We start from the raw sequence: 13,863 nt of genomic DNA on the forward strand, positions 1-13,863 counted from the left end.
CTTTAAAGGAGAATCCATTTTTAAAGTTTGTTCGTGACCCTTTGATATATTCTTGCGACCAAGAATATATGGGTTACTTTTGGGTCATGACCCACAAAATCATAGGTGACTGGTAGGGGTGACACCGACACTGTTGGCAGGGCTGGTGCCCCCCCGAGAGGACCACCGGTGGTGGTGGCTTCTGCGGGTGCCCCCCCAGATTCAGGAGGCACCAGTGGCTCAGGCACAAAATGCTGCACTAGGCAACCCTGCCCTCCCCAATAAAACCTCCCATGCACTAACCACTGGACCACACTCTGCCCACGTTGCAGGAGTGAGATCCCAGGCCATGAAGGTATCCAGGAGGCTGAGAAGCACCCCAGACCCACTCTGACCCACCGTCGCTTGCAAGCAAGTCTGGCAGGATGCAGACTGTCACTTACCTGGAGGTCCTTGCCATTGGCCATGGGGCTGGAGCTTTTGGAGAGTGCTGCTTCATCTGGGCTGTGCTGGGGCAGAGAGTACATCCAGGCCCAGATGAATCCATGAGCAACAGGCAGGGGCCAGAGGAGGAAGGACAGGACCCATAGCCTGGCAGGCAATGCCCACATGATGGTGACTGGCAACAGGAGAGTGGGGACCTGCTCTCAGGAGCTGCAGGAGACAGTGCTGGCCTCCAGGTTTATATAGAGGGAGCCCTATCTCAGCCCCTGCTGCTAAAACTGTTTGACCAGCTAATGAGGAGGAGGTGGCTATCAGGAGTTAAAAGATTAACATAATGGTGTCCCCCCACCTCCCATGCACACACGCACAGCAACCCCCAGAGCAAATGGCCCCCTGGCCAGCTGGCTCCAGAAACACCAAGGAGTCTGGGGCAGCCCCTGGGTCCCACTGGCCTGCCACACGCACCACCCCCATTAGCCAGGGTCCAGCTGCTGTGTTTGTTTTAAGGTCAATGCAAAATGCAGAGCCCAGTATACCATCCAGCTGGCAGTGAGTCCTTCCCAGGACTGTACCCACCTCATGCCCAGGATGGTGCCCGGAGGTGCTGTGCATGGGAAGCACAGCTTTTATAGGCCTTGTCACTCATCATCAGCCAGACTGAGCCTTTCCAACTGGCCAAGGAGCCACAGTCCAGTGATGCTTATATCACAGGCCTGCAGTCTAGAATCTACTTCTCTCCTTGCTTTTTCTGTGCCTCAGTTTCTCCTTTAGCTATTTAGCTTCTCTATTTAGACTGTCAGACCTTTGGGACAAGAGCCACATTTTCCTCTATGTTTCTGCAGAACCAAACACCATGGAGCCCTGATCTCAGCTGGCTGCTATTGCAATACCAGTCATAAATAATAACTGAACTGGAATAACCGTCATTAACGGGCCACAAAGAATCAAAGCATTCTAGATCTGGTGTCCTGGCCCAGTTCCAACGTACAGGCAACACAGACAGTGACAGAGGAAACACATGATGAACTGAGGGCAGTAAGTTAGATGTGCCAGTCGGTTTCACTTCTGTGATGAGACCCAGCCGGTCAGAGTCAGCTCCGTGACCAGAAGTATTTTTTTCACAAGGCTGCCAAGGGAAAAGCCCCTATCTGTCAGCATGTGCTAACACTAGCAGTGTTATTAACTACTTCCTCTAATGACACTGAAGAGCCAGCCCTGGCCACAGATAGCTCACAGACCAGGTAAACAAGGCAGGCAAAGGATTGCTATACCCCAGTATTAGTAGGCAACTGTTGATCCTCTGGATCATGGTGGACACGCAAGAGATCTAGTTAGCTGTCCGATGAATCTGCTTGTACAGGGTCCTGCGACCACACCAAGACCTTCAACGCATATGCCTAAGCAAGAGTGTGGAGGAGTGGAGTCTGCCCATGACCTACCATCCCCCCTTTAGACCAGTGAGACAGAAGCCAAAGGCCAGACTGAGTCCAGACAGTGCCTTGATGGCTGCAGCTTCTGCCAGAGAGCAACAGATAAGAACTGCTGTTGGCTGCTTAACACCTCAGTGAGGGCATGTTTTTGTCAGGGTGATAGTACAAGTGGAGGGAAAGGCGATAGAGAGGTTAAGTGATTTGCCCATGGTCACACAGGAAGTATGGGGCAGAGCCTGGGGTACAACATAGAGAACCAGGCAGATGCTGTAACCTCCCTCTCACAGTGCCACCAAGCAGGGCTTGGGCCCAGAGTTGGGACTGAGGTGTTTGGGGGGAGGGTAATGCATTATGATCCTCTCCAGGACAAAATGATTTCTAGCAAGCTTCCAGGCAATGGGGATCTTTGGGCTAGTCTGGGGTGTGTCTGGGCTGGCCAGTGACATTGGGATTAATCCTAGACCACAGCTGCATGGGTCAGGGACCTGCATTTGCTCCTTGCTGGTGTTTAATTCAACTGTGGGATGGGAGAGGGTCTGGCGTGAGGAAGGGATCAAGAAGAGTCTTCCCTGGGGTCTAAATACAACCTCAGTCGGAGCCCAACATGTGTACATGCTTCTGGGCTTTGTATGCTGCTTTGGGGAGACATCATGGGGCCCTACTTACTCCAGCAGTTGTTGCAAGGCCTTTGTTCACATCCTATCACCTACAGCTCAAGCCACAGAGGGCTAAAAGGAATCCAGAGCAGAGGCCCCAGCCTGGCTTCACTGCCTATTAGTGATCACTCCTCAGGCAGAGCCAGCCATTTGCTGCTGTCCCTTCTATTTCGGGGTTCAAGACTGAGGGCCAGGATTCCTGGTTCTCTTTCCAGCTCCAGCAGGGTTGTGCAGTGTAGTGATGAGGGCAGGGCTTAGGCATCAGGGTTTCATTTCTGAAGCAGGACAGTAGGGAGAACAGGGGAAGCTTCTGTTCCTAGTCCTGGGGGCCAGTGAGGGATGCCTCACTGTGTAACCCTGGGCAAGTCACTTCCTCGTGTCCTGTGCCTTAGTTTCCTCACCTCTGGACTGATGTTGTACAGCAGTTTGAGGTCCTCAGTTGTGTTGCCCCCTCCTAGGAGCATCCTGCCAAGTGTTTATCTAATGCCTCCCCCTGACCTGACACCTCATTATGATGACAACCCCCCCCCAGCCCCAAGGTGATATGCTTAGCACCTTCCTTAATGGATTTGCAAATGACATGTTTACCTAGTGTCAGGGGAATTATCTCCTCCTCCCCTGGACAAATTGGCCCAGCAGGGGGGCAGAGGGGAATGGGCAAACAAGCTGTTGCTGCTGAGTGGATTCCTCCCTAGACAATGCCTCCACTACATCCTCAATCAATGGTGTTTATCCATCCCCTCCTTCCTGACCTCTTTACCAGGCTTGGCAGCCAAGCAGGAGGCATTGGCTAGAACCCAATGCAAGTCCTGATGAAGGAGTAGATGCATCTTGTCCTTATGAATGTCACCCAGGGCCACTGAGGAGGCAGAGATGGAATCTCTGCTCTGTGGTCTGGGTTGCCCCCTCACACTGGGGCCTGTGTCATTTCCGTTGCTAGATCCCACTCCAGTCAATTAGTTCAGTCTTCACTGGATCCCTTTCTTCCCTTCCTCTCCTTGTTCTTGGTTACAGGGGTATAGGGTATAGCCATGTTGGTCTAAGGACATAGGCAGACAAAGTTCTTTGGGTAAATCTCATATCTTTTATTAGACCAACTCAAATAGTTGGAAAAATTCTTGTCTGCCTTGTTCTTGGTTATGCTCTAGACCATGGGCAGTTCCCCACCAGGGGCTTTTCATAGGATCATAGAAAATTAGGGTTGGAAAGGACCTCAGAAGGTCATCTAGTCCAACCCCCCTGCTCAAAGCAGGACCATACTCAACTAGATCATTCCAGCCGGGGTTTTGTTAAGCCAGGCCTTAAAAACCTCCAAGAATGGAGATCGCACCACCTCTCTAGATAACCCATTCCAGTGCTTCACCACCCTCCTAGTGAGAAAGTTTTTCCTAATATCCAGCCTAAATTACCCTTGCTGCAACTTAAGACCATTGATCCTTGTTCTGTCATCCACCACCACTGAGAACAGTTTAGCTTCATCCTCTGTAACTACCCTTCAATTAGTTAAAGGCTGCTATCCAATTCTCCCCTCAGTCTTCTCTTCTGCAAACTGAATGGGCACCTATACAAGAGTCCAATATGTTTTAATTAGAACATGTCGAAGAACACTCAACTAATTAGCATGCTCCAGCAACCTCAGCATCATGAATTTTCAGTGTCCCTATTGTTCAAAATGGTGGCAGGGATGTTTCAACTAAAGCTCATTGAACAAGTTTTCATTAAAATGCCCCCGCCAACATTTTGAAGCGTGGGATGCTGAATACATGAGATGCTGTGGTGCTTAATTAAAGTGGCTCCCAAGAGCTGCTCTAGTTAAAGTGCCTGTATGCCACCCTGGAACATGTGTAAAGATGCCCAATAAGTGCAGTTTGCTCAGCCTCTCCTCATAAGTCATATGCCCCAGCCCATTAACCATTTTCATTGCCCTCTGCTGGACTCTTTCCAGCTTGTCCACATCTTTTCTGTAGTGGGGGGCCCAAAACTGGACACAGTACTCCAGATGTGACTTCACTCATGCAGAATAGAGGGGAATAATTATTTCCCTATATCTGCTGGCCACACTCCTACTAATGCAGCCCAGTATGCTGTTAGCCTGCTTGGCAACAAGAGCACACTGTTGCCCATATCCAGCTTATTGTCCACTGTAACCCCCAGGTCCTTTTCTACAGAGCTGTTGCTTAGCCAGTTGATCCCAAGGCTGTAACAGTGCATCCCTTGGCTTGGTGGTGGAAAACACTAGGGGAATAGGACCCCTACAGATTCAGAAAGGAGCAGGCCTGTAACCCCCCCCCCCTGATTTATAGCTGGCTTAAATCTCATGATTTCTGAGTTGATCTTGTATTTGTCCCTCCCCACCGCAACCCCCCACCTTCAAGCCCAACACATGTTTTTTTAACACCTTCAGTCTGATCAGACTGATCCTACCCTTAGCAATGAAGCATCAGGTATCTTCTGATGGTGACAGCAACAGCTCTCAGAGCCACTTCCGGAGTATCCCAGGATTGCATCCTTGTGCAGGTGACCTGGGCAAACCCCAGAGTAACCTCCCACTTGGGATCCTGCTGATCCCAAGTTGACAGGAAGAGCATCCTGAACCCCTGCCTTTTTGAGAAGCAATGCTGCAAAATGCAAAAAGACATGCCTACGTGTGCATTAACATGCTTTATTTAATACGTATTATATCTAGTACCGTCAGGCACTTTTACACGTGCTCAGGAGGTGGGAGGAGCAGCACTTTAATTAGAGTGGCTCAAAAAGCCAGTCTAATTAAAGCGCCACCACAGGGCACTAGTACATGAGATGCAGGAGGCGGCTGGAGCACAGTAATTGCCATGCTCTGGCAGACTTGATTAATCAAGTCTGCTCCCATATGCTGGAATTCCAGTGCATCAGAGCACCTTCTGCACTTATGTATAGGCTCCTTCCATTGCAAGGTACTAGGAAAATGCACATTAGCCTATCTTAAGGTGTGTTAACTAAAGAGCATGGTTTTTAAATGATGCCTCATGTCCATTAGCCAATTTGAATGCACATTAAATAAATAGCATGTTTTTTTCAGTGGCACTTTAATGTGCATTTAAATAGGCTAATGCACATAAAAGTGCATGTGCCCACTGTATGTATACATGCACCCACTGACTAGTACCTTGTTAGGATGTTTAGTGCTTAGGACTGGGTGGAAGGGGAGGGCCAGGCATGGATGGTCAGAAGCTCCAGAGCAAAGAAATAGAGACAGAGACCTATGAAGTGGAACAGGATGGACAGACCTAGAGCAGGACAGCTAGATTAGAAATGTGATCAGAAAACTTGTCTGGGAGGGCTATGTTTATGCAGAGTCTGGCTTCAGGGGGCCCTGCTCCCATGTTGGGGGAAATTTTAGGCAGAGGTGTGCTGTTGCTGTTGTTATTTGAGACCTCTGTCTAAATATTGAGGTGGGTTTTGTTGCCTGATGGAAAAGTATCTTCACCTCACAGTGAATGATGGTGAAACATGGGGCAATTGCCTCATTGGAGCACCCAGTTACAAACCCTAACAAAGACTATGAGGGGCATTAGACAGGATGGATTGTATAGATGTAAATAAACTAGTATAGATGTATTCAGACAAAGGGAACGGGTGAGACAAAAATACATAGATGCACTGGCCTTGGTGTGGGGGTATAGCTCAGTGGTAGAGCATTTGGCTACAAATCAATAGGTTCCCCAGTTCAACTCTGGGTGCCCCCTGAAGAAGCTGTTTTTGAACTATGATTGGTTTCCAGCCCCAAAGGGATGGGGTAATCTTAACAATTACCAGGGATGAAGATTTCACAGTTTCTCTAGGTAGCCTGCCCCAATGCTTGACCAGCCTCCTGGTCGGAAAGTTCCTCCTAATCCTCAATGTACAGCTTGATTCCATTGCTTCTAATCCTGTCCCTACAGCCACAGAGAATAGTTTATCTCCATCCTCTCTATAATTTCCCTTTAGGTATTTGAAGACCATGATTTAATCTGGCCCGTGCGCCCCGCCCACAGTTTTCTCTTCTCCAGACTAAATAACCTAGATGTAATGTTCTAGGTCAGAGCTAGACACTTTGATTACTGTACAATGATTATACAGTGTATAACAAGCCTTTGTCTATCAGAGGGGCAAAAATTCTGCCCTATGGGAGGTCAACCCTTCTGCCCATTGGTCATTGCCAGCCTGGTGGCAATTGTCTCTGTAGAGCAGAGCTTTCCAAACTGTGTGCCGCGACACATTAGTGTGTCGGCGGCAGTGTGTAGGTGTGTCGCATGAAATGCAGAAAATTTTGCGGAAGGGCACTGCGGAGCTCCCTTATTCGCGTCTGCTTCCCTTGGCCCCTCCCCCGGAACTGAATTACTGTGTTGCGAAATGATGCATGTCTAAAAAGTGTGTCACCAACATGAAAAGTTTGGAAAGCTCTGCTGTAGAGTGATGCCAGATCTCTTACTTGTCTCATAGGTGAAGAAGACACAAGGTTTCCTCTTTGCTTTACAGTGCGACCAGCTTTGGAAGTTGGAGAAAATCTCTCTTCCTTGGTATCTGAGTCATGGCGAACTGAGTAGAGCCCATCACTTGCCAGCAATTTTGGCATCATTCTTAGCAAAAGTCTAATGCCTGTTGTGGCAGAGGGGTGGGGGAGGGCAGGCAAGGGGATCAATATGCAGCCGGGGACTGAGTAGGGATTGGTTCCAATCCAGGTGCTCTTTGGGGCTACTTCTGTGGGAAATGCAGCTTGCACTGGCTGTACAGCGAGCAGCTTCCTGCTTCTACTCAGATCGGCTCAGTTGTGCGGCAAGGAGACCCAAATCTGGATCCCCATAGCTCTTGCTAGAGCATAGGGAAAAACAGGACTATGAGACAAGGGGTTTTAAGGGAGATGATGGTTTGCGGACGGGTGCACGGGAATGCCCTTCCACGAGTATAAGTATTGTAATGGGTGTGTGAGTTCTTATGGTGGGTTAAGAAAGCAATGATCAGTGACTAGGTGTGTGTGTATACACACTCACACTCACACACACACATACATATATATATGGTGTACGTATATATATAGGTGTGTGTATATATATAGGGGTGTGTGTGTGTGTGTGTGTGTGTGTGTGTGTGTATAACCTTTATATATGCATATAGAGACACATATTTTTACAACAAAAATAGGGAAAAATAGCAGCTTCCATTCCAGGGAACTGCTCACCACTGACAGCAGGTTTCAAATAATACTCCGAAAACTGGCCAGTATCATAGGGCTCTGGTCTGGGCGACAGGGCAATTGTTCTCTTGGCTCTGGGAAGCAGGGTGCCTTGTGGTGGAACTAAGGGCAGGGAACCAGGATGCCTGTCCTGCTCTTGCTCCCTGTGTGTGATGGGGGGAGGAGGGGTGCTCGCGTGTTGAGAGACTTAAACAGCCAATATTTATTTGGCTCCCAAAGGATCTATCACAAACGCTGTGGTTTCCTTTTCTCAGTCTCCAGCTGAGTATTTTCCCCCCTTGCCCCTCCCCTCAACAGTTTGAGTCTCTGGCTAATCCTGCTGCCTGTATGAAAATTACCAGCAGCCATTTCTCAGGCAGTTCACAGAGACCTACAGATAACCAGCTCCTGGCAACGCAGCAGTCAGGAAATTCAGCAGTGAGATGCCAGCTTGGCTGGTGCCTGCTCCAAACTGGGTTAATCATGTTGTCTCCAGAGGGCCTCATCCACAGGCATGAGATTTGCCTCTCACCCTTGCTGTTATCAGTAAGTTCTGGCTAGACAAGTTTTTCTCTGGCCCCAGTCTCTGCCGTTCAGGATATGTGGGATTTTTTTCAATGCACTGATCCTGTCTTTGAAAGCAGCTGCACCCAGAACAGGAAAACAAGGAGCCTGAACTATCCACCCCAGTGTGTCCCACAACCCTGCCTGGCTATCAGAGGCTGAAGTGTAGCTCCTATGCTCAGTCTGGGCCTGGCAACTTTGGGTGCAGACAGAAGAGCAACTCCCCATTGCAACTCATAGTGCTTTGCAGGAAATGCTATGAGTTGCAATGATCCTGGACACAACAAAAGCTCGCTGATGTGTCTGGGTTGGGGATTCCAACTGCTTGCTGCCAGCCTACAGCTCAGTCTCCATAGCAATACCACTCCTTTCTCCCAGCCCAGATGATGTTTTCAGAATGGGAGGGGGGAAAGGGAGCAGAGGGAGCTTGTTTTTGGGGTTCCCCAGCCAGTGGTGGAGGTGGGGGTGGATTGGAGCCCCCTACCTCGGGGGCAGGGGCTAGCTGAAACAGCCTGGGACCAAACTCCCTCTGCCCCTTCCCATTCTGAAAACACAACTGGCTGGGAGCTCCACAGACACGTTACAGAACATACTGTGTTTTGGAGAGTGTTCATCTGAACCTTCATGTAATGAGGGTTCAGATTTTCACGGGATCAGGCCCTTTTAAAGAGGTCTGCAGCCATGCACTTGTGTTTGTTCATGGCTGTAGAGCACTTTCTGGGGCTAGATCAGGAGAAAAATGTCACTTCTGTCTGCACCCTTTAATTCTGTGGCAACCATGGTTTTAGCAATGAATGACTGAGGGGCAATGTATCAAGTGAACCAGATCAGATGAGCCTGGTGGTGGCCTCATCTCTAGACTGTTCCTTGGTACAACAAGACATAATCAGCCAGGGCGGGACTGGGAAGCCTTGGGAGAATTTAGGAGGTGCAACTCACAGATGCAAGTGCTTTCATGGTCTCTGTGGCTGCTCCAAAACATGCAGTGAGGAGCATACCCTGCAGAAAAAGGCTTTGCTTTTCCTCCCCTTACTGGTGCCAGTTCCTAAGCACCTGATGGATGTAGGGGCTCCTCTTGGAAGAGATGATCTGCTTTCCTTTAACGCTGCAGCAGGCAGCCTGTTTGGTAGGCATGCCACAAATTAGCCCCCTACTTTCCCAAAGTGCCATTCTGATCCCTTCTGCTGATTTTTCTGCTCTGTTTTCTGCTCCCTGCCCAATCTGCTGCTTTGCTTTCTGCTCCCTGCCAGATCTACTGCTGTGCTGCCTGCCCTACCCCCAATCTACTACATGCCACACACAGAGGCAGCCAGTGCCACTTGTGGCATGCATGCCACACATTGGCCACCCCTGCTTTAGCCCATCACAAAGCTATTCAATTTCAGAGCCTAAACTTTGAGGGGAGCCTGTCAGAACCATATGAGCTGCAGCTCAGATTGGCCTTGTCAGGTAGGAGCTGGTCAGACTCAAGTGCTCTGACTTGGGGATATGCAAGCATATTTGATTTGGCTTCTCTGGTCCTTCATTCATGCTGACCCCTCCTACTGTCCATACACAGAGCTCCCCAGGTTTTTGCAGCAGCAGTTTGTGGCTCATAACTGCTTTTGGAGGCACTTATTGGCTGAGCTAGAAACTAAGAGAGTCAATGCAGGAGTCACTGGGGAGACTCTCCAGCTTTTGCTTTGCAAGAGGGCAGACAAGCTGATCATAAGGGTCCCTGCTGGAAAACCAAGGAGAATCAGGCTCTCCTGATTTTTAGTATCCTGCAACTGACCTGTACAGCCTTGCCTGCTTATTCCCAGTGCTGAGTCATTACATTTGCAAACACAAACACCTCTTCCTTAGCAGCTTAAGGGTGTGTATATATATACTTACAGAGATAAATTGAATAACTAGACTTGTTTATACAAAGTAACAATATGCTTTCCTGTCTCTGCTACCAGCAGAGGGGGTATAGCTCAGTGGTAGAGCATTTGACTGCAGATCAAGAGGTCCCCGGTTCAAATCCGGGTGCCCCCTCATTTTTTCCTAAGCAATTTTTTTTTTAATGGTCATACATCCATGTTCTTTGGGGTAAATATATTAGTGATCAATTATTTGATAGTGTCCCAGGATCTATATTAGCCTTAAAAGTACCCATCTTTTCTCTGGGTAATATTAATTTCCCTTAGGGTAGTTCTTTTTCACCTGAAAATCCCAAGTACTCCTCCATACTGAGGAGTTTGTAAAGCCGATGATGGTGGGGTTGGAAACATTTCACTTTTTTCATTTGTTTTTCTGATTCTCTTCAGTGGCCGTTGTACAGCAAGAAACACCATGAGAAACATCTGGGGCCTGTTTCTGTTCTGAGGTCACATTTACTGTGGGAGCAGTGGACTAGTTTCACTTCCAGCATTTGGCCTGGGTTGGTTCAGCATGCCAGGTAGCAATCCCCTCCCCACTCCAGTCTTGCCAGAAGCTTTTCCGTACTGTCGCTCTCAGTGTCTGCCCCCCAAGGAAGTGCCATCCCATTGCTCCTCCCTGCAGGGTGTCCAGGTGTAGCTTACCTTTTCAAAAGGAGCTAAGCAAGCCCCAATACCTAGGGGAGTCCACATCTTCTGCAAACTCAGGCTGCATCCTTCACTCTGGTACTAGGTGTTTGCTTAGCTTTGGAATAAGCCAGTCAGGTCCACACTCTTTTCATCTTCTCTTTCATCCACTTTCCAGCCCTCTGGTGATTTTTGCAATGGGAAAAAAGGAGCAATAGCATGATTACTAGCAGTAGGGTTCAGGGACCAACCAACCTGGCAGGCACTGTACAAGCTCAGGAGGAAGAGAATGCAATGAGGAGGATAGCATCCATCTGGGGATTTGTTGGGGAGGGGAGAAATAAGAGGGTTTTAAGGGAAGGAGATGGCTTGGAAAGCATCCTGACTTATCTACACATCAAAGAGCAACTCACACAAAGCAACTCTCATGGACCCAGAGGAACAGACCTCCACCTTCAGCTTCCTCTGTGCAAAATGAAGTTTATTTTTTACCTCTGGGGACTTTTTACCATCTTTAATTTTCCCTCAGCCTGAAGAGCAGTGCATGTGCCTGAAAGTTTGCAAAGAAAGATAATTTTTTTGCGCTTTCCCGACCTCGTTGGTCTAATAAAAGGTATCATCTCTGAACTAAGATGATACTAAGGTTTTGCAATTCTAGGTCTTGGGCACTAGGGGGCAGGAGGGCAATGTGGCTGGTGAGCTGCCTCTGGAAATGCCAGCGCAGGATTGCACATTGCTGGCTGGCTGGGCTGGGACTTGCCAGGGAGAAGTGGAATGTAAGGCAGGCTGAAAGCCTGTGTCTCAAAGAAGGTAGGATGCAAGGCAGTGGTCGAGGCCAGGTTGCCTCCCACCAGCCTCACAGCAAGAGCAAAGCAAATGCTTCCTTCAAATCTTCCAAGCTGCCCTTGTCTCTGGTACCCTCCTGATAACCCTACCCCGGATCAGGCATGGGGCAGTGGGGAGGAAGGCAGGGGCAGCTGGTCTGGCTGCAGCATGGGAGTGCAGGGGATTGGCAGCTCCATGGGGCTATGACCAGAGCTGGAAGGGGAACCAGGCTGTGTGCCCCTCAGCTTTCCATACCCTGCAGGCCTGGTCCCAGGGCTTGCTCCAAGTGAGGGGTGAAGTGAGGGGGCAGCAGTGAGGGACAAGCTGCTCCTGTCTCAGATGCAGTGACTCATTGGTCCACGATGGTTCGGGGCAGGAAGGCCCAGAGCCACCGAGTGAGTCCTGGATGAGCTTGTGGGATCAGCACTGAGATGAACTGGGCTGTGCTGTGCTATGGGTCATGCTCTATATCCGGCCCCCTTCCTTCTGCAAAGCCATCCAGAGACACCAACCCCTCAGTGGTCTCTAGTGGCCAGGGAGGAAGTTGGGGACAGTGCAATGCACCCAGTACAGCCCAGGTCAGCATTGGGGGGTCATTCTGGACAGATACATCTGTTTCCCTCCATGGTAACCTGCAAATGGTTTCACAGAGAAGCCTCAAGCCCCAGGCCCCTCCAGCCCCAGTTCCTCACATGAGGCCAGTGCTTGACTCTTCCCTTCCCAGCCCACCACCGCTGCCTCAGTCTGGCTAGGTTGGAGCTGAGCGGTGTGTGGGCCTGGGGCCCTAGGCTGTGGACTCTTTGGCCTGAAATTGCCAAGCTGGTCCATGCCTGTGCTCCACTCAGAGATGGGTGCCCTCTCACAGAGGGGTCTGGGCTAATAGACCATGGCTGGTTGAGATACTGGCATTGCCCCATGGGAGCTGGGGGCAGGGTCTGCTTGTGCTTGCCTGGTGTTGGGTTGGCTGTAGTGCAGGCTGAGAGACTATGTTCACTGATGCTGGGGCTGTGTAGCCAGCAGCTGGAGCATACATGTGAATGGATACAGATCTCATAGAAATCATACAGAAGCTGGGCTGGAAGTGACCTCCAGAGGTCTTCTAGTGCAACCCCCTGCCTGAGACAGGATGAGCCCTATCCAAACCACCTTGTATAAATCCATAATCTAACCTCTTAAGAAAATTACCATCAACCCTGACACGACACAAGCCGTAACACCCTAACCTGCCACAGGTAAAGCAGGGGAACCATGGCAGCTAATGTCCTGCTGCTGTAAATGTTTGTTACTATATGCTCAAGAGATCCCAGGTAGAGGGCCACTGCTACAGAGGAAGACAAAAACCCTCGCAGTCCATACTAAGCTGACTATGGGGTAAAGTCCTTCCTGATCCCAAACATGATGATCGGTCCTACCCTGAGCAGAGGCAAGACCTTCTAGCCAGGAATTGCTGGGGGTTAGTCCCAGCAGGTACATTGGCATGGTCCAGTCAAAATCCTGAGCCCTGGCTGCAGCTAACACCCAATGCCTCTGAGGAAGGCTTGAACACACTCTGTCACATGTAGCAGAAAAGACAGGAGGGGGCAACCAGCAAAGCCCAGAAGCATAGAAAATCCCCATTGTAGAACATAGGCAAAGCTATGCCTAGATCATCCCTGACCAGTGGCTTTCCAACCTCTTCTTGAACACCTCCAGTGATGGAGAGTCCACAGCTTCCCTAGGCAGTCTGTTCCACTACCTCACTGTTCAACCAGGGAAGAAGTAGCATGGGAGCTTCAGAGAGACCAGCGTCACAGTATTAATGATGAATAATGAGAGGTGGAGGGAAAAACAGGGGTTATAAGCTCCCATTACCCTCTAGCAGTATCTGTGAGGTGTGTTCATCCCATCGAGATGCCCAGAGGCAAGAACCAGAACCGTAGCCCCAAACACCCTTAAGCCACAGGGCACGGGCAGTTCTGATCCCAACTAAGGCCAGTCCCCAACACCAGGGCCTGTGGCTTTGGCCCCTCTGCCTTTTCCCTCTGCTTGCCAGGTATTAGCCAGCCCCGTGTCAGTGACCTACATTGGTGCAATCTTCTAAATGGCTCAGGCTGAAGGTATTTTTAACCTACCCTTAAAATAAAATGATTTATGGCCAGAGAAAAGGAAAAGGAGGGGATGGAAGCGTCTCTCACTGCAGTCAGTTTCCATGTGACATACTAAGCCCCAAGAATCAGAGCAGGTTTTGGGTCTGGGGGCTGTGCCCT

At 49.7% G+C, this 13,863-nt stretch overlaps 1 protein-coding gene and 2 non-coding genes across 3 annotated transcripts in view; 2 read left to right on the forward strand and 1 right to left on the reverse strand.

Moving 5' to 3' along the window:
- LOC102383538 (dickkopf-related protein 3-like) overlaps window positions 1-446 on the reverse strand; it is a 3,771-nt gene extending 3,325 nt beyond the window's left edge. Inside the window, exon 1 of the mRNA XM_006022599.1 lies at window positions 423-446. Coding sequence (XP_006022661.1) covers window positions 423-446 — 24 coding nt within the window. The remainder of the gene's footprint in view (window positions 1-422) is intronic.
- Window positions 447-6,161: 5,715 nt separating this feature from the next.
- Window positions 6,162-6,234, forward strand: TRNAC-ACA. Its single transcript has one exon. It is a non-coding gene; the product is annotated as a tRNA-Cys (tRNA).
- A 3,977-nt stretch (window positions 6,235-10,211) lies between these two features.
- Window positions 10,212-10,283, forward strand: TRNAC-GCA. Its single transcript has one exon. It is a non-coding gene; the product is annotated as a tRNA-Cys (tRNA).
- The last annotated feature ends 3,580 nt before the right edge of the window (window positions 10,284-13,863 follow it).

Source organism: Alligator sinensis, unplaced genomic scaffold (assembly GCF_000455745.1).
Source record: "Alligator sinensis unplaced genomic scaffold, ASM45574v1 scaffold886_1, whole genome shotgun sequence".
NCBI lineage: Eukaryota > Metazoa > Chordata > Crocodylia > Alligatoridae > Alligator > Alligator sinensis.